Source organism: Plecotus auritus (genome assembly GCF_963455305.1).
Source record: "Plecotus auritus genome assembly, chromosome: 2".
In the NCBI taxonomy this organism is placed as follows: domain Eukaryota; kingdom Metazoa; phylum Chordata; class Mammalia; order Chiroptera; family Vespertilionidae; genus Plecotus; species Plecotus auritus.
Genome location: NC_137771.1, coordinates 91,874,190 through 91,892,113, shown reverse-complemented (window position 1 = coordinate 91,892,113; position 17,924 = coordinate 91,874,190). Strand labels below are relative to the sequence as shown.

Sequence of the window (17,924 nt, the reverse complement as noted above, 5' to 3'; positions counted from 1 at the left end):
CTGATTTTAGAGAGGAAAGGAGAGGGTGAGAGAGAGCAAGAGAAACATGGATGTCAGAGAGAAACATGGATCTGTTGTCTCCCACATCTACCCGACTGGGGATTGAACCCTCAACCTAAGTATGTGCCCTGACCAGGAACTGAACTTGAGACCCTTCAGTGCCCGTACAACACTCCAACCAACGGGAGCCAACCAGCCAGGGCTCATTAACTTCTATCTCTGCTATTACAGTTTTCCATGAATATCTGAAATGAAGCAAACTGAAGGGCAAAAATGGCACGTGGTGACCTTACCTGTCCACTTTTAAATACGGAACTGACACTCCCAGCACCCTGCATTCCCAAATGCAGTGTTTCATTTGTGCAAACATCCTTCAGTTTTACTGCTAAGTTTCAGGGAATTAAAAAACACCCAGAGTTACAGCAGTTCAGGGAAGTTCTGGACCTCTCGTCTTCCCACCACGCAGATGCCTTGGTCCCAAACCCGTGCACACAGTCCCTGTTTGCCTGGTCCCTGAGCACCGTGTGGCAGGAATGGCTCTGATTTCAGCTGGATTTCTCTATGATCTCTAAAAGAGAGGACTTGTATCATGCACATGAGCATGACCAATGGACACAGACTATCGGGAGTGGGGGCGGGGAAAGGTCAATGGGGGGGGTGGAGGAGACATATGTAAAACTTTCAACAACAAAGAATTTAAAATAAATGAATGAATGAATTAATAAATAAATAAATAGACTAAGGAGCAGAAGTACATCAAGATGTTCATGGGTTCTGTAACCAAAACAAGCCATCTATTTGGCGAAGCACACAGGCACCACAACGTAAGTCCTATACGACCACCAGAGTTCTCCTCCATTGTTATGTTTTCTGCAAAGCAGACCGAACTATAAAATAAATGAACCTAATTTTCCACACATGTTTATGTTTCAACTGGAACATACCTGAACACAGGAGCATAAAGATAACATTTCCTTATTTCCTACGACAGCGCCCTAGGATGCGCCTGGAGGGTTGGCTAATGAGCTGGAAAATACGAAGGGGCTGAAGTGCACGAGGAGAGTGGTTTCTAAAGAAGGAGCTACTTACCATGGAGCATAAAACTTGATGAAGGTTATTCCTTCTGCAATGGTGTCATCAAAGTTATCTTCCGTGAGTGCCAACACAGTGCCCTTCAGGGGTGGAAAAGCCACAGTGAAATACATCACTTACAGCACAGGGGATAATGCTTTGGGATTGCAGAAAGACAAATCAATAATTTTGAATGCTGCTATGTATACTCCAAGGTCACACAAAACTACCTACACAAGTTGCATTTCACCAACGGCACAAAAGGGTAGAGCAGTGGCCTCTGAAGGGCAGAGGTTCATCACAGGTCCCGGGGAACCTGAGCCCCCGAGACGCTTCAGGGAGGTGGCAGCACAGTGCAACGCTCCTCGTCCCCCCGCCCCCGTCCCCGTCCCCGCCCAGGGTGGGTGAGGGACAGCTGCTGTCCCCCGGGGCTCGGGAGTGTGGACCAGTTAGCTCTAGTCTAGGCGGACAGGGCCTGAATCAGACCTCCCTGCCTCGGAGCCTCCCACACTGACCAGAGCGCAGACACCCCCTTATTGGGCCTCCTGAAGTCTGTACCCATGGCTCCTCTCACTGACTCGACACTCTATCACAGGATTCATAAAAGTGACTTTCTCTCTGTCATAGAGGGACCTTACAAAAAGTTACAAAAGCACAGGCAATGATGTGTTTTACATATAACAGGCTTCTTTCCATTTTTAAATTCAAAGTAAACGTAAAAGCGGCTCCTCTGAGCTCTGGCTGCATGGTGCAGTCTGCTCCAAAGTGACTCTACCGTGACAGCTCTTTAGAGGACCACATCTCGTGTTTCTCCAAAAATACATCTGCGATTCTCTCAGGAGAGCAAGAATATGGGTGATTTATCATGTGGCTAAAGGTACCAGGGCTGCGCCGCTTGAGTCTGGCAATCAAGTCAGTCTGTCAGTGACGGGAGGCGCCGAGTGCCAGGGGCATTGTAGAACACTGCCATCTTTCTTTATGTCCAGAAACAGGACGCCACACTCACTGAAAGGCCCACTTAATGGTGGAAAACTTCATTATAAATAGAAACTGCTCTGTGTTTGATGAAAACATCCATAGTATATAATTATACTCGATTTGGGATGACCTTTCTAACCACCATGACACACACACTCCTCTAACATATGTGGTCATAACAACGACAAAATCATTTGTTTACGTCTTAAACCAAAACTTCAGCTTTTAACTAACACCCAACCTGCAAGAGTCCAACTAAGGGATGGGCTGTGGGGACGAAGAGGCCCTTTCTCCCCAACCCTGAGAGGATGGGTAGGGGTTTCCACTGGTTTTTTCAATTCCAAACAACTGGGGCCCAAGGACAGATGCTCCAGCGCGCCCTCTGCTGCAAATGCTGAGGACTGGAGGGTTCCCGGGGGGTGTTCAGGCACATCTGGCTCACTGCCCTCTCCCCGGGAGCGCGGGCACCCCGCCCCTTCCTTTGCCCCGTGTCCCGGCGTCCCAGGTTAAGACCTGGCATGCTATGAAGTACAGTCGTGTGAACTGAAGTAGCAACATTAAGTGTTCTGCTTTGGAAATATGTTGACAGATAGGCCTTACGGCTCTTAGCTAGGAAATCCAAGCATTGTTTTCCTGAAAAAACATTACTTTGAGTCCCCTTAAATCTCATTCTAACCCATGACTTCAGCAATAGCTTCTACCTAAAGCTCCAGACACATACACGTAGTGTGGACAGCCTGCTTTAGCTCCAGACTGATACACTGTCCACAGCTATCACCACACAGCCTTGAAAATTGACACCTTGAAAACTGATGGCATCTCCACCCTCCACCCCCTCCATCCCCAGGGCCCCTTGCTTGTGCTCGGTGCCATCGTCCACCAGCTATGCCAGGACTCTGCGGCAGCACAGACCCCACCGTCCTAACTGCTCAGAGCTGGAGTCCCTGTGCTGGCGGCACTCCTGCCCTCTATCCCACTGTCAGCCTCAGTTTGGGGTGTCATCATCGTTTATGACCTAATACACCAGTTTTCCATCTCCTTCATACAAGCTGTTGCCAGTCATCTTTCTAAAACTCAAACCTTCCATTGGATCCCTATGAATAAAGCTCAAATCCTTGGCTGGCCAACGAAGTCCTCTGCAACCCAGCTCTCCCCAACCCCCACTCTTTCCCTCTGCATCCTGCCCCGCACCCCTTGTCCCCCTCTTTACCTCGCCCTCCAGCCGAAGGGGGCCCTGCCCCATGACGCCCGCTGGCCGCAGCACAGTGCCACTGCTCACACTCCTCCTCCACCAGGCATGCCTTCCCCCACCTCTCCAGCAAACACCCTTCACCTGTCACCTCTCCAGTGACATTTCTTGCCTATCGGCCCCTCCTCTCACACAGTGACCGGCCAGCGCTGCACACTATCAGAGCCCTGTGACACCTGCGTGCACGTGCTCTCATGCGTCCCCCACTAGACCCACAGGCGGCAGCATGGTCTTGCTTTTGCTTCCTGGTGGCCCAGGACAGTGCCTGAAACATAACAAGGCCTGATAATCACAGAGCAAATGACTCTAAACCCTGAGAATGAGATACCCTCAGTGAGTCAGAGACCGTCTAAGCAAATTAAATGTCCTCCAGCCACCTGCCTTCAATTCCAGCACACAGCTGTCCCCCTACCCAGCGTTCACGGTCTCTATAAGCCACAGGCTACAGTAAAATGCCTGCAGCACGTTGTGGAAATGAACAGATATTGGGCCCATGAGGCAGCAGACAAGCTTTCAGAGCGAATACCCTCAAGTACAGTGATAACTGAGTCAAAGGGAGGAAGTTCCCAGAGATCTCGGCTCCATCTCGGGATTTTCCTCACATCCATATTGCCGTATGCCCCTTACAAACATGTAAACATAGTCAAAGAAAATGTTTCGTGTTGAAAAGTCAGCTGTAACCAACCATCTGAATGGCTCAGTACTGTCCTCAAATGTCCTGTGTCCCCAGCACCAGAGGAGAATGCCCTCTGCGGGCGGTGCTGGGCGGGCACCCACCTTGTCGGCCTTGGGCTCTGCAGCACCCACTGGGGCCTCCGTGGGTGGGGTGGGCTCTGGGGTGCCGCGGTCTGCACTCTGGAGCTGCAATTCCACATACTCTCTCAGCGAGTCCAGATCCCGCTTTCCCTTGTACTGGTCAACCTGTCCAGATAAGGGCCACACAGAAACACGGCCGAGTTAGTACAATGAAGTGCTTGAACCACTCAAACCTCCTGCGACCCCTCGCCCACCTGGACCCGGCCGTCGGATGCCTTCCCCTGGTTGTGTGAGCTGTGCGGTGCCTGCAGGCTCAGATCTAAATGGGAGAGCATGGATTATAAACTGAGGGGTTGGCTCCGGTCAGAGCTTTACAGCCTTCCCTCTGCAGAGCTACGGAGCACAGCCTGGCTGCCCCCGCAGGCGCTCTGAGTGGCTGCCCATCAGCCGGGAAGGGAACGGGAACCTTACCGAGAGGGCACGTGAACCCTGCTCAGAGGTCACGGCCAGAGCTCAGTTACCTAGGACGGTAATGAAAGGTTTCAAAACAGTATAACAACTGGCAGTGTTTCTCCATTACCCAAATCTTATCAGTTAAGGGAAAGGCATGTTTGTTCCATTACACGTATCCTTTAAACTGGTGCCCAAACCGTCCATTCTGGCAATTCGCGTGCCTCTTAAGCACCCAACAGCCCAGCCCACTGTGGCTAAGACCCAAAGATGCACCTTTTTGCCGTCCTGGAACCAGAGGAGCGTGGGATAGCCTCGGACCTGGTTCCCGGAGCAGAGCTCGTGGTGCTGCGTGCAGTCCACCTGCAAGGCAAGACCACCGTCCAGTCAGCACCTGTGAGCCTGCCTGGCAAAAATGACTACGGCACTCGGGAGTTTCTTTAAAAAGAAAACTTCTAACGCCCCTGACCTGCAGCACCTGGGCCAGCAGGCTGCAGTGTCTGCGACCTTCCCTGCAGACGTGGCCCAAAGACACCCGAGCCAAGGGAGCAGGATGACCACGTTCACTTTAGAGACATGAGTGACGTTGCTCACTGAAAATGGCACTTTCAGAAAGCAATACCTCAAGCAGGTTAATCAGTGGAGAGGGGCAGGCCTGGCGTTGGTGACGGATGCCCACCAGTCACAATGCCAGCCAGCTCACACATTCATTCTCACTTCAAACTTACAGAGTTTTAAAATTAAGGAGCAAGCAGTCACTTGAAAATAGAAATCCTTGGTATATGATAAAGATAAAACTGGAAAGATATCCAATTAAGTTTAGACTATGTCCCTAATTCTATAAACTCAATTTACCAACTATCACAGCTCTTCAGATTTTTTATTTCATTTAAATGTTCATAAGATTCTCCTTTTCAACATTTTCATGAAACATTTTATCCTAAGTCACTCCTTTCATTTCTACTGGCATTAAAATCAGCTTGTGGGACCGAGTTGTTCTTCACTGTGTCAATAAAGGTGGCTGGAAATGCTACGTTAGCAGAGAACTGAAATCAGAGAGCAGTTAAAAGTGCTGGACTGAAGCACAGGACGCTGCAGACTGAAATTGGGCGGGGTCCATGTTCTGAGCCGTCTTACCCAGGCACATGTACGTCCAGGGATGAAGGACCACAGCACAGTCACTTAGACTGTGTCTGCTCTAGTGGCATAAACTGAAAACAAAATAATCTCCCATCAAAGTTCAAAAGACAAAGTCAGGATACAAGGCACAGGAAGACAGAGGACAAGAAGATTGCTTTATAGTGACTTCCACGAAATGTTCAATAAATATAAAATCGTAATCACATCCACATATTCTAGGACGTATTATTGAAAGTGTTGCAGGCAACACTGAAAAATCCATTGAACAAACAACAACTACTACAATTTACTAGCCCCTGCTCCGTGCCTAGCACCGTGCTAAGCTCTTCACTTCCATCCTCAGGACTATCGGTCAGACCTAATCTCAGTTTCACCGAGAGGAAGAACGAGGTGTCAAGTTGCCCTGGTTGGCCAGCCAGGTCTATCTGATGTCCAAATTTATGCTCTGACATCTCACCATGTTGAGCAGACTATCTTATTTAACTATAGTTCCTAGACACAGTGTTACTTCTGTATACAAATTGGGCCCTGGCAATGTAGACAATGAGATTTTTATTAGCAGAAACTCAGGCAGGGATGGTCTGCTGGGTGCCAGAGGACGGATAAGATTAAAAGTGCTTGATGGCGCAGAAGTGGCTAATATTTCGAGAAAACCCAGTTACACAGAAGTTGTTAGACATCACTCCTGGCTTCTCTGCGTAAAATGGGAAAAGCTGGAAAGAGTTCCAGGCAGCAGAACAGCTGGGCTCCCCACGGAGGGTCCCCTGTGCCTGTGCAAGCTCGGAGGGTCCTCTAGGAAAGAGCTCTTGGGTGAGATCAAAGGTGGATGGCGTCCAAGTACGTCCAGGGAACAGTCTCTGAGGCGCTGCCCCTATCTTTGCAGAAAGGGCTTGGGGGCTGCCAATTCTGAATTGGCCATCGCTTCAAAATAAACAAAGGAGCCAAAGCCATAATTTATCTCTGGGCTGTGGAAAAGCCAGCACACTCGAAACCAGGCTGCCATCTGTGAAGGTGAAATGAATTATCAAGTGGCACACTAAATGGAAATAATAAATCAAGTCTGTGACTTTGCACACAGAATGAATAATGGGCTCCTCTGCTAATTAATCCAGCCAAAGCGGTCTATTTCCAGTTTAATAAGGGCTTCGCTTACCTTGCCAATCTTGACAGTTTCGGAATGTTCGAGGCCCAGGGCCAGCTGCTCCCAGGTTGGGGCCAGCGCTTTGCAGTGACCGCACCATGGAGCGAAGAACTTGATGAAGTGGTCGCCTTCCGTGGGAGCCGGGGCAGAGAGGGGAGAGGGAGTGTAATTTACATGACACCTAACTAGCGATGGAATGGAAGCCTCTCATCTTGGTCTTCTTGCCAAGCTCAGTCCAGGATGAACCATTTAACTTGTAAAAAGTGACTCTCCATCAAAAATGTCTGCACCTACGAGATCGTAACGCCCTCAAAGCAAAAACTAATCTGTCATCTTTGAAAGACAATAGGGAACCAACTTATTATTTGAAAAACTGGAAATAAAGGGAAAGAATCAGGATTTACCCTATCGTGCATAACCAACTGGTAAGTCAGGCAAGTTTCTCTTGGTAAAAAAATAAAAGCTAGCCCTAGCCAGTTGCTCAGTGGTTAGAGCATCGGCCCTCAGACGGAAGAGTATCGGGTTCAATTCCAGCAAGGGCACGTACCTCGGTTGCAGCCTCAATCCCAGGCCCCAGTCAGGATGCATATGGGAGACAACCAATTGATGTGTCTCTCTCACATCAATGTTTCTCTCTCTCTACCTCTCCCCCTCCCTTCCACTCGCTCTCTAAAAAAAAAAAAAATCAATGGAAAAATATTCTCGGGTGAGGATTAACAACAACAAAATGGAGACAGGATGCTTGAATTAGAGCAGCAGCATTTGGTATCCTATATAAAAATAGAGGAATATGCTAATTATCCGTTACGCCTCACGGCGTAACGACTGACCGCATAATGACCGGATCATGAATCTGCAGGAGGGTGGGGCAGCAAACTACAAGCTATGAGTTGGGGCGGGGGGAGCTACAGGAGGGCAGGGCAGGGCGGAGAGCTACAGGAGGTGGCAGAGAGCTGCTGGCGCACAGATTCATGCGCAGGGCTACCAGTTCAGAATAAATGAGCGTCTCTAGACAGTGACTGTTAGGCTGCCGAAGTCTTGCCCAACCCCCCAAAACATCAAACAGAAACTGCTAATGTCTCCTGATCCAAGTAGCAGCTCACAGGGAATAGAAAGATCAGGGACACATTAAACCACACCATAGGGAGACAGTCAGTGAAGGCCACACTGTGGGGTACAGTCAGAAAAGGCCACACTGTGGGGTACAGTCAGAGAAGGCCACACTGTGGGGTACAGTCAGAGAAGGCCACACTGTGGGGTACAGTCAGTGAAGGCCACACTGTGGGGTACAGTCAGAGAAGGCCACACTGTGGGGTACAGTCAGTGAAGGCCACACTGTGGGGTACAGTCAGTGAAGGCCACACTGTGGGATACAGTCAGTGAAGGCCACACTGTGGGGTACAGTCAGTGAAGGCCACACTGTGGGGTACAGTCAGTGAAGGCCACGCGGTGGGGTACAGTCAGTGAAGGCCACACGGTAGGGTACAGTCAGTGAAGGCCACACGGTGGAGAGACAGTCAGTGAAGGCCACACGGTGGAGAGACAGTCAGTGAAGGCCACACTGTGGGGTACAGTCAGTGAAGGCCACACTGTGGGGTACAGTCAGTGAAGGCCACACTGTGGAGAGACAGTCAGTGAAGGCCACATGATGGGGACTCTGCAGGTAAAACCACCTATGTGGTGAGCAAACTGAATGCTGGAAGAAAAATAGATGCTGGTGGTACATATAGATTAAACAGAATTGAATGAGATATATTTTTAAAAGACCAAACTAAACTATAGCATCTCAGAGCACACACTTGGGTGATGAAACCGTAAAGAAAAGCAAGGAATGGTTTCCATTAAAGTCAGGACAGCACCTCCTCAGGGGACGGTGACTGGGATGGGGACAGCGAGGCTTGTCTTGAACTGAACAATGGTTACAGGGTGACCATTTTATAACAATTCACTAAGCTTTATGTTTGTTTCCTGTATCTGTGTTTTATTTCACAATAAAGTAGGTTTAGAAAACTAAATATTACTCTCCTGACTGGAAGGAAAAAAACAGATCCTCAAACTTCATTATTTACACATGGAAGATTTTTTCCTAGGCTGTTCTACCTTGACTATCCTGGGGCCTAAAGATGTCAGGCTGAGATCAAACTGAAATCAGGCTGTGGCCAGAGAGAAAATGAGCCAATGAATGCTAAACTGTGGCCTGGCCACGTCATCGCTCACAACAGCGCCTCATCACTATGGTAATGATGCGTTTGAAGGAAATGGTGAAAAACTGGCTTCAAAAGATTAGCAAATGAGCTTCCAGACTGAACCCATCTCTCCAGACAGCTTTGGTGCTAACATTGTGTGGTAAAGTGGAGAGGACGTCCAGGGACCCATCGGAGTGTCCCCGGGAAGGTGTAAGGCCGGAGGCTGGAGATCCTCAGGCCAGCAGCACAGGCGGCATCCCCAAAGGCTGCCTTCAGCGACGGCTTGCAGAGGGAGGGACTAGGGTGGCTGCGGGAAAGGGTCTCCAACGAGGTGACTTGGGGAGCACATCCTGCAGGGAGCCCAAGCTGGTCTCAGGTTAAAGGGAACCCCCTGCAGGGAAACCCCTCGAAGTTGCACTGTCAGAGGGATGGCACAAATAGCCATCTCCAAGGAAAGGGGAAACAGCTGAAGGCACCAGTTACTTCTAACCTTCAGTGGGTTGGGGGAGCTTATTTAGCACTGAGTGGGGGGCTGACTCCCCGCAGCATGAAGTCACAAGGCCAGATGCGATTTTAAGCCCCTTTCACAACATTTCCAACCCAGGCTTAGGGGAGGATTTCTCTCCATGGCAGCATTTGAGAATGGAGTTGGCGAGTCATTCACTGCTGAGCCAACTCTTCTGAAATGTATGAAGAAAGGAGGACTTATATTATTAACATCAGAAATTGTACACAGATCATTTCCATATTTAGGAGACCACCTTCAAAAACAAGACGTGTCTAAGAAAAGATTTTAAGTGTGAAGAACTCTGACTCACATGCTATAATAGTTCCACTAAATAAACTAAATTCTAGTTTAAACAGGTAAGAAAAAGTTGTGGGGCCCTAAATGGTTTGGCTCAGTGGATAGAGCGTCGGCCTGCGGACTGAAAGGTCCCAGGTTTGATTCCGGTCAAGGGCATGTACCTGAGTTGCAGGCCCATCCCCAGTAGGAGGTGTGCAGGAGGCAGCTGATCGATGATTCTCTCTCATCGATGTTTCTAACTCTCTATCCCTCTCCCTTCCTCTCTGTAAAAAATCAATAAAATATATATTTTTTTAAAAAGTTGTGGGTTTTTTTAAAAAAACTGATTTTAGAGAGGGAGGAAGAGAGAGAAAAACATCAAAGTGAGAGAGATACATCGATCAGTTGCCTTCTGTACACACACCGATTGGGGATCAAACCTATAACCTAGGTATGTGCCCTGACCAGGGATCGAACCCAACCTTCCAGTGCAGGGGGCAATGCTCCAACTAACTGAGCCACCTGGTCAGGGCAGATAAGAGAAAGTTTTATTTCTGGCTCAGATCAATAAGTATATGATTAACATGAATATAAACACACTTCTTGTCCAAGGATGCACTGTCCAGCTAGTGTAGGAATTGTGTTACTCATAATCTGTGAGCTCCAAATTCCCTCACCTAAAGCTTTAGCTTAGCATTAAAACTCTGGTTTAAGGACAGAGAACAACGGAGGAATTTCCAAGGGGAAGAGCATTAAACAATGGTGTTAATGGTCCCCGAAGAGAGAAATCCTTAGCCCTTTGTACACCATAAGCGTCTGTAGACGCATGTGGCGCACCTTCCCCACATGCCACGCACGTCTACAGCCGCAAACCTCGCATATCAACTCTGGTCGCCCTATTTTAAAATCACACTTGTTAGTGACATCTCTGGGTTTGTAAAGAAAATTATGGTAACTTAAATTCGTAACTATTCCAGCACATACGGAAGAAATGGAGATGGTTTCTGTTTTGGATGCGTGGCAGTTCACTGGTTAGTGTCCCAGATGCTGCTTTCTATGAGGCCTCAGGGGGCAAGGACAAGCCCAGCAAATGAAGGGGTAACAAATGGTCAGTGTTTCTGGGAGGTGTGCATCCCACTGTGAACGCCCACAAGATCCGCCCGCCATACCTTGTGCGACGTGCAGCTCAAAGTTGCTTGCTGAGAGCTCATATAGCCCCTGCTTGAGCTCAGGGGCCCTGGGCGGTTCTGGTTCTGGCTCTGGTGTCTAATAGAAAGAAACAAAAATATAATCACTGAGTTGTCTGTGAAGACTTAGTGAAAGCCATCGAAGAGGTGACCTGTGTCTGTCCAGAGCCTGCTGCAGATCTCCTTCCTCACCTGGCCACCCTGAGCCTGTATGAGATGCTGCTGTGTGGAGGGAGGCCAGCGCAGGACTCGACTATCAGATCTTCAGTCAGAAGCCCTCGGGAAGCAGGTGACAGCCAAACCTCCCCCAACCTGTCCTTTGCTCTCCCAAACCCAACCAAACAGAGCAGACAGCCTGAAGGACTCTGCTCTGTTCTTTGAAATGGGATGTAAGATTCCACACAGAATACAAATGACATTTCTGACCTGAAGGAAAGGGTACCTATAGGCACAAAGAGAACAAAATGGACAAAACTAAGAATGAAAAACCACAAGGAAAGAATGGACATTGATTCACACAAACAGTAAAAAAATAACAAAAGCAACAAAAACTGTGAAGAAGATAAAACTCTGAAGGACCGGTAAAAGAGAAAAGTAGATGATGATAAGGTAAATTGATATGAATCAAAGCAACAAAGAGAAAACCAAGGGCAAACATGAGCTGTACTTTTAACTCAAATGACTAAGTTTGGGACAGAAACACAACAAAGGTACAAGAAGTGGCTTTTCCCCACTTTTTCAATTAAATTTATTGGGGTGACATTGGTTAATATGATCATACAAATTTCAGGCGTGGGTTTCTATAAGATCTGTGTATTGCATGTATGCCAACCACCCAAAGTTAAATTTTCTCCCGTCAAGAAGTCGGTTTCTAAGAAAGATGCTTCTGCCCTGGCCGGGTAGCTCAGTTGGTTGGAGCATAGTCCTGATATGCCAAGTTAGCGGGTTCAATCCCTGGTCAAGGCACATACAAGAATCAATCAATGAATACATAAGGAAGTGGAACAATAAATTGATGTTTCTCTCTAAAATGAATCGAAATGTTTTTAAAAAAAGACACTTCTACCAGTACCTGAGCAGACACCAAGGTATACAGCTATGCAGTTACCCTAGTACTTACTACACCATTTTAAATTTGTCCATTTTTGAGGCCAGTATAGCTGCGATGAAGAAAAGATGACTGAAATACCATTTTGCTGTAGACACCGGGGTATTACTCAATTGTTATATGGCAGTTCATATTCCTATTAAAAAGAATACCCAAGTTAAGTCACTGAAAGCTTTAAAAGTGCTGATAGCTCAAAGGTGTCCAGAGCTGTAATCATAAGCCTCATGAAGTTTTCCTTTCTGCTGCTGGTTTGTCAAAACTTCCAAGTGCTAAGTACCCACAGAGAAGAGCCCAAGAGAATGATGGCCCAGTGAACAGTCAGTGAGTCCAACAGGCAAAACAAAACACTCGGTATGCTGCTGTAAGATGTTCAAAGGGCTTTCAGTATTAAAATGCTATTTATGGCACTAGGGGACACTACCCCTTCCTGTGCTCTGTGGCAGTCACCAGCGCAGTCCTAAGACAGGAGACCACCACAGTAGGTCACAGAAATGGGTCCACTCTAGATTCTTTTTTTTCAAATTTATTTATTTATTCTTTTTTTATTATTATTTAAAGTATTACAAATAGTAAAGTGCATGTCTCCTTTTTCTCCTATTGACCTCCCCCAACCCCCAGCACATGCCCTCACCCCCCTAGTGTCTGTGTCCATTCATTATGCTTATATGCATGCATATAAGTCATTTGGTTGATCTCTTACCGCCCGCGCCCCCCCTCCCCGCACCCTCCCATGCCTTCATGCTGAAGTTTGACAGTCTGTTCGATGTTTCTTTGTCTCAGCATCTATTTTTATTCATCAGTTTAGGATGTTCATTATATTCAACAAATGAGTGAGATAATGTGATGTTTATCTTTCTCTGACTGGCTTATTTAGCTTAGCATAATGCACTCCACCTCCATCCATGCTGTTGTAAATGGGAAGAATTCCTTCTTTTTTACAGCAGCATAGTATTCCATTGTGTAGATGCACTGCAGTTTTCTAAACCAGCGGTTACCAACCAGTGGTCTATGGACCACTGGTGGTCCTTGAGGTCCAAAAAGTTGGCAACTGCTGTTCTAATCCACTCATCTGCTGATGGGAACTTAGGTTTCCAAATCTTAGCTATGGTGAATTGTGCTGCTATGAACATATGGGTGCATATATCCTTTCTGATTGGTGTTTCTGTTTTCTTAGGATATATTCCTAAAAGTGAGATTACTGGGTCAAATGGAAATTCCATTTTTAGATTTCTGAGGAAACTCCATACTGTTCTCCACAGTGGCTGCACCAGTCTGCATTCCCACCAGCAGTGCACGAGGGTTCCTTTTTCTCCACATCCTCGCTAGCACTTGTCCTTTGTTGATTGTTGATGATAGCCATTCTGACAGGTGTGAGATGGTACCTCGTTTTCGTTTTGATTTGCATCTCTCGGATAATTGAACATGTTTTCATATGTCTCTTGACCTTCTGTATGTCCTCTTTCGAAAAGTGTCTATTTAGGTCCGTTGCCCATTATTTGATTGCATTGTTTATCTTCCTTTTGTTAAGTTGTATGAGTTCTCTATAAATGTTGGCGATTAAACCCTTATCGTATATACCATTGGCAAATATGTTCTTCCATGCAGTGGGCTTTCTTGTTTTGTTGATGGTTTCTTTTGCTGATCAGAAGATTTTTATTTTGATGTAGTTCCATTTATTTATTTTCTCCTTAGTTTCCATTGCCCTAGATGCTGTATTAGTAAAGATATTGCTACAATATATGTCTGCTATTTTGCTGCCTATGGGTTCTTCTAAGATTTTTATGGTTTCTCGTCTTACGTTTAAGTCCTTTATCCATTTTGAGTTTATTTTTGTGTATGGTGTAAGTTGGTCGTCTAGTTTCATTTTTTTTGCATGTATCTGTCCAATTTTCTCAACACCATTTATTGAACAGACTGTCTTGACTCCATTGTATGCTCTTGCCTCCTTTGTCAAATATTGAGCATAGTGGTTTGGGTCGATTTCTGGGTTCTCTGTTCTGTTCCATTGGTCTATAGGTCTGTTCTTGTGCCAGTACCAGGCAGTTTTGAGAACAGTGGCATTGTCATATAGCTTGATATCTGGTATTGTGATCCCCCCTACATTGTTCTTCTTTCTCAAGACTGCTGCAGCTTTTCGGGGTCTTTTTTTTAATTCCAGATTAATTTTTGGAGAGTTTGTTCTAGGTCTTTGAAATATGCTATTGGTATTTTCATTGGGATTGCATTGAATGTACAGATTGCTTTGGGTAGTATGGACATTTTATTGATGTTGATTCTACCAATCCATGAACACGGTATATTTTCCATTTGTTTATGTCTTCCTCTATCACTTTTTCAGCGTCCTGTAATTTTCTGAGTACAGATCCTTTACCTCCTTGGTTAAATTTATTCTTAGGTATCTTAATTTTTTTGTTGCAGTGTTAAATAGGATTTTTTTAGTTCCTCTTTCTGTGAGTTCATTATTGGTGTATAAAAAGGCCATAGATTTCTGGGTGTTAATTTTGTATCCTGCTACATTGCCAAATTCATTTATTAGGTCTAGTAGTTTTTTGATGGAGTCTTTGGGGTTTTCTATGTATAATATCATGTCATCTGCGAATAAGCACAGTTTTACTTCTTTTCCAATTTGGATGCCTTTTATTTCTTCTTCTTGTCTGATCACTATGGCTAGTACTTCTAGTACTATGTCAAAATGGAGTGGTGAAAGTGGGCATCCTAGTCTTGTTCCTGTTCTTAGGGGAAATGGGTTTAGTTTTTGCCCATTGAGTATGATGTTGGCTGTAGGTTTGTCATATAGAGCTTTTATTATGTTGAGGTATGATTCTTCTATTTCCACTTTGCTGAGCGTTTTTATCAGAAAAGGGTGTTGGACTTTGTCAAATTCCTTTTCTGCATCAATGGATATGATTATGTGATTTTTGTCTTTCAATTTGTTTATGTGATGTATCACGTTCATTGATTTGGGGATATTGTACCAGCCTAGTATCCCTGGAATAAATCCCACTTAGTCATGGTGTATGATCTTTCTAATGTAATGTGGGATCCGATGTGCTAGAATTTTGTTGAGGATTTTAGCATCTATGTTCATCAGGGATATTGGCCTGTAATTCTCTTTCTTTGTAGTGTCTTTATCTGGTTTTGGGATTAGGGTAATGCTGGCTTCATAGAAAGAACTTGGAAGTGTGCCTTCCTCTTAAATTTTTTGGAATGGCCCGAGAAGGATATATTTTAGTTCTTTGAATGTTTGGTAAAACTCCCAAGTGAAGCCATCTGGCTTGGACTTTTGTATGCTGGGAGTTTTTTGAACACTGTTTCAATTTCATCCATAGTTATTGGCCTATTCAGGTTTTTTTATTCTTCCTGTTTGAATTTTAGAAGCTTGTATTTTTCTAGGAATATGTCCATTTGATCAAGGTTGTTCAGTTTGTTGGAGTAGAGTTGTTAGTAATATTTTTTTACAATCCTTTGTCTGTGGGGTCGGTTGTTACTTAACCTCTTTCATTTCTGATTTTGTTTATTTGGGTCCTCTCCCTTTGTTTCTTGGTGAGCCGGGTTAGAGGTTCATCAATCTTATTTATCCTTTCAATGAACCAGCTCTTGGTTTCATTGATTTTTTTGTATTGCATTTTTTTCCCTCTATGTCGTTTATCTCCGCTCTGATCTTTATTATTTCCTTCCTTCTTTACTCTGGGCATTTCTTGTTGCTCTCTTTCTAATTCTTTAAGTTGCAGGGTTAGATAATTTATTACCATTTTTTTCTTGCTTTTTGAGGTAGACCTTCCCTCTCAGGACTGCTTTCACTGTGTCCCACAGATTTTGGATTCTTGTGTTTTCATTGTCATGTTTCCAGAATCTTTTTATTTCTTCTTTGATCTCTTTGATAAGCCAATCATTGTTTAATAGCATGCTATTTAGCCTCCAAGTGTTTGATTTTTTTCATTGTTTTTATTGTAGTTGATTTCTAATTTTATGCCATTGTGATCTGAGAAGATGTGTGGTATGATTTCTATCTTCTTGAATTTGAAGAGACTTTGTCTGTGTCCTAATATGTGGTCTATCTTTGAAAATGTCCTGTGTGCACTTGAGAAGAATGTATATTCTGTAGCTTTGGAGTGAAATGTTCTGTAGATGTCGATTAAGTCCATCTGCTCTAGTGAGTCATTTAGGATTGCTGTTTCCTTGCTGATTTTTTGGTTAGAGGATTTATCCAGTGGTGTCAATGGGGTATTAAAGTCCCCTACTATGATTGTATTGCTGTCAATCTCTCCCTTGATATCTTCCAGAAGTTTTTTTTATGTATTTGGGTGCTCCTGTATTGGGTGCATATACGTTCACCAGAGTTGTACCCTCTTGTTTAATTGCTCCCTTTAGTATTATGAAGTGGCCTCTTTATCTCTAGTTCTGGCCTTCACTTTGAGGTCTATTTTGTCAGATATAAATATTGCTACTCCAGCTTTTTTTTCATTTCCATTTGCCTGAAAAATTACTTTCCATCCCTTCACTATCAGTCTGTGTGAGTTCTTTGTTCTGAGGTGGATCTTTTGTAAACAGCAAATATACGGGTCATGTTTTCTTATCCATTGAGCTATCCTGTCTTTTGATTGGAGCATTTAATACATTTACCTTTAAGGTTATTATTGATAGATACTTGTTAGTCGCCATTTTTATTCTTTATGCCTGTGTTCCTTCTTCCCTTTCTGTTTCTTCTATTTATAGCAGTCCCTTCAGCATTTCTTGCATTGCTGGCTTGGTAGTGATAAACTACCTTAGTCTCTTTTTGTCTGTGAAGCTCCTGATTTCACCTTCAATTTTGAATGAGAGCCTTGCTGGGTATAGTATTCTTGGATTCATTCCCTTGCTTTGCATCACTTTGTATATTTCATTCCATTCCCTTCTGGCCTGATGAGTTTCTGTTGATAAATCATTTGATAGTCTAATGGGAGATCCCTTGTAGGTAACTTTCTGTCTCTTTCTGGCATCCTTTTAAGATTCTTACTTTGTCGTTGATGTTTGCCAATTTAATTATGATGTGTCTTGGTGTAGGTCTTTTTGGGTTCATCTTATTTGGGACTCTATGTGCTTCCTGGACTTGTGTGGCTTTTTTCTTCCCAACATCAGGGAAGTTTTCTGTTATTATTTCTTTAAACTGGTTTTCTATTCCTTGCTCCGCTTCCTCTCCTTCTGGCACCCCTATTATGCAGATGTTGTTTTGTTTTGTGTTGTCCCAAAGCTCTTTTAGGTTCTCCTCCTGCTTTTTACGTTTTCTTTCCAGTTGCTGCTGTGTTTGTGTGTTTTTTTTTCTACCTTGTCTTCTAACTCACTGATGCGGTCCTCAGCTTCTACTACTCTACTGTTGAAGCCTTCCATTGTATTCTTTATTGCAGCTATGTCATTTTTCATCTCCTCTTGATTCCTTTTCATGTTGGTGATATTCTCATTCAGCTCCTTATAGTTCTCATGGAGTTGTGTGTACTTGTCTTCCAGACATTTAAGCACCCTTATAACCATTACTCTGAATTCTTTCTCTGTCCAGTTACTTGCCTCCATTTCATTTAATTCTTTTTCTGGTGATTCCTCTTTTTCTTTCCTTTGGGGATTGTTTTTTTGTCTTTCCATTTTTTGCTGTATTGTTTTAATTGTTTCTATGTCTTAGATCCAACTGCTTTGCTATCCAGATTCTTTTGGGGGTGGTTCTATGTAGTTGGTGATTTTTGGGACCCAGTGGTGCAGTCTCACATATTCCCTGGGCTTGGTGATCTAGTGGAGCCCCCTACTTGTGCTATTTGGGTTCTTCTGATGTATCTGGGCTTTGAATGTTGATTTCTCATTCATGGATGAAGTGTCGCCATGGATTGTCTGGAAATGTGACTCACC

General features: G+C 44.8%; 1 protein-coding gene across 3 annotated transcripts in view; it reads right to left on the bottom strand.

Annotated features, from left to right (window-relative positions):
* Positions 1 to 17,924, bottom strand: part of TXNDC5 (thioredoxin domain containing 5) — a 38,919-nt gene that overhangs the window by 4,050 nt on the left and 16,945 nt on the right. For all 3 annotated transcript variants that reach the window (XM_080655276.1, XM_080655277.1, XM_080655278.1), the window contains exons 4-8: positions 10,925 to 11,021; positions 6,798 to 6,913; positions 4,781 to 4,867; positions 4,076 to 4,219; positions 1,090 to 1,172 (exon numbers count right to left, since the gene is read on the bottom strand). In XM_080655276.1, coding sequence (XP_080511402.1) covers positions 1,090 to 1,172; positions 4,076 to 4,219; positions 4,781 to 4,867; positions 6,798 to 6,913; positions 10,925 to 11,021 — 527 coding nt within the window. The remainder of the gene's footprint in view (positions 1 to 1,089; positions 1,173 to 4,075; positions 4,220 to 4,780; positions 4,868 to 6,797; positions 6,914 to 10,924; positions 11,022 to 17,924) is intronic.